The 2,500-nt window shown below is 32.8% G+C and overlaps 1 protein-coding gene across 1 annotated transcript in view; it reads right to left on the bottom strand.

The window, feature by feature from the left end:
- Window positions 1-2,500, bottom strand: part of LOC125037470 (cell cycle checkpoint protein RAD17-like) — an 8,743-nt gene that overhangs the window by 5,508 nt on the left and 735 nt on the right. Inside the window, exons 2-6 of the mRNA XM_047630618.1 lie at window positions 2,317-2,366; window positions 1,725-1,853; window positions 1,162-1,281; window positions 551-695; window positions 1-185 (exon numbers count right to left, since the gene is read on the bottom strand). The exon at window positions 1-185 is cut by the window's left edge and continues 2 nt beyond it. Of these exons, the coding sequence (XP_047486574.1) occupies window positions 1-185; window positions 551-695; window positions 1,162-1,281; window positions 1,725-1,853; window positions 2,317-2,343 (606 nt within the window). The 5' untranslated portion in view covers window positions 2,344-2,366. The remainder of the gene's footprint in view (window positions 186-550; window positions 696-1,161; window positions 1,282-1,724; window positions 1,854-2,316; window positions 2,367-2,500) is intronic.

Below are 2,500 nucleotides of genomic sequence, written 5' to 3'. Positions count from 1 at the left end.
TAACATCATGTGAAACTCAGAAGGATCTCGGAGAAAGGCGTTTGGAAAGTCTTCAATAAGGATGATATTTCCAGCCTTTCCTGTCCCGCACACACTCCTATATTTGCTCGTCCGAATAAGGAAATCTCTGAATTGAGACGTCTGGCTACCAGCTACGACAGTATCCCCAGGGATCCATGTATTTTCTGAAACAATGTAACAGAATTCACATGATGGCTTGAAAATATCAGAAAGTACAACAGAGATAGATTTAATCATCAAAATAAATAGATAAATAAATAACAATTTTACTGACCACATAATCCAATAAGTAGCTGAGGTTTTGGGCTAAATGAAGAATTATTTACAACTGAAGACATATTCAACTGTAATGGATTAAGAATTGTATTCCTTTCCCTTTGCAAAATAAAAAAGAAATATGCACAAAAAGAACTGAAAACAGTACATACCAGTGTGCCTCTGTCTGTGTATCTGAATGCCCTCATACATCAGTCAGATATTTTCCTTCTACTAATGACTCAAAAGAACTATGTTCAACATGCACACAAACCTTGATCCATAAAAGCAGACTTGTAACTCGTTGAAGTTGGGTTGATCCATTCCTGTGCTGTGAGCCCAGCCTCTCTTGCTAATATCTTCATTGTGGCTGTTTTTCCGCAGCCTGCAGGACCGGTCAAGAGAAGAAATCTGCGGCCCTTTGACGATAAGTAAGATGGTGTACAATAAATATTCAAAATACATTATATGACTTTTTTTTTCTAATAATCTAATGAAATATGCAATTTTACTCATAAACTTACTCAAAAAAATAATTATAACTTAAAATAATAATAATAATAATAATAATAATAATAATAATAATAATAATAAACACAAAACAAATATTCAAAATACATTATATGACTTTTTTTTTCTAATAATCTAATGAAATATGCAATTTTACTCATAAACTTACTCAAAAAAATAATTATAACTTAAAATAATAATAATAATAATAATAATAATAATAATAATAATAATAATAAACACAAAACAAATAAAACACAATAGCAAAAAAACAGGGTACCATTTTTCTGACTCTTCTGTGGAAAAAAAAAAGAAAGAAAAAAATCTGATATTCCAAAAAAATCTACCAACTTATAAAAGCAAATACCCCCTTACCTTCATACCAGCCATGCTCTCCACCAGCCAGTTCTCCACCTCTTGGACCTTCTTCTTGTGGACTGCCAAATCATCTCGAGTGGTTGGTGCGTACAATTCAACCCATAGAGCGGTTCCTCCCTGAAGAACGAAAAAAAAGTAAATTTAGCCCAAGTCTATCAGGAATTTCAACTACTATGGGTTAGAATACAGTCTAATCTTTGAAAGCAATAGTGAGAGAGAGAAGCCTATGTAAATATAAATGATACTTCAATATAATTTATCTATTTAATACAACTAGTATATTATGATGCATACAAGGGGGGATCACATAAGGGTCATATTTCTCAGGCAATAGACATGCTATTCACCAAGGATGACTGCTATGATGTTAGTAAGTTTGTACTGTAAATATTTACGCTTTCTATAATCACAGCATTCATAAATGATGCTAAATTACATCATCGACAAAAGCTTGTGTGATAAAAAAATACATGATGTTCTCCTAACATGTTACTTTAATTTACAGGCCAAACAATTCACATAATAATAAAGCCCTACTCTATCAGCAACAGAAAACCTACCTGTTGTACTTTCTTCCCACACTGACTAAAGATCTCAGCCTCTCTGGGTCGCTTCCTCGGTTTCCTCTCACTCAGGGTCGAAGATGCCAATCCAAAGTCGTCTAACGTTGGAGTAAACCATGATGAACCCTGAAAAAAGGCGACAAGAGAATTTAAGAAATGGAGGGAAGAACAAAAGGCAAAAATGCTGTTATCTCCACAATAGATTTTTTTTTTTTCTTGATAGATAAGAGTAAAGATGGATCCGTACGAAGAGTAATGTTTTGCCTCTTTCTTTAACATGTGAAGGAAAATATACCTTAAGTTTTATTACAGTGGTTATGGAAAGTACCTGTGTATACTGGTTTGCTGGACTGGTTTGGGTTAAATGCAATTTAAACAATTTAAAATACTGGTCTTTATCCGAGTTCTCAACATTCTTAGACATACTTTGCATAAACAGAATGACTAATGTATTAATTTTTAAAAACCATGTAAGGGTTGTACTTGGTGATAATGATGATGACTATGACAGCAATGATAATAATAATGAAAATGGTGACGATAATGGTAATTACTTATGTAATATTATCCAATCACTCCAACATATTACCTTTGATCTGCTGCCTTTACTCGCCATAGCCCTTCAAGTCAACACAGAATCTGTAAAAAGAAAATATGTAATGAAAACTGTTGATGAATAAATAACATGATTAGAAATAGTTAACAACATAGAACTGGTTAAGAGAGTTAGCCAATAAGCATAATTTGAATGTCCGAAGACCCCCATAATTTTC

The sequence above is a fragment of the Penaeus chinensis genome, chromosome 23 (genome assembly GCF_019202785.1).
Source record: "Penaeus chinensis breed Huanghai No. 1 chromosome 23, ASM1920278v2, whole genome shotgun sequence".
Lineage (NCBI taxonomy): Eukaryota > Metazoa > Arthropoda > Malacostraca > Decapoda > Penaeidae > Penaeus > Penaeus chinensis.
The sequence above is the reverse complement of the archived record's forward strand: the minus strand, read 5'-3'. Positions and strand labels throughout refer to the sequence as shown.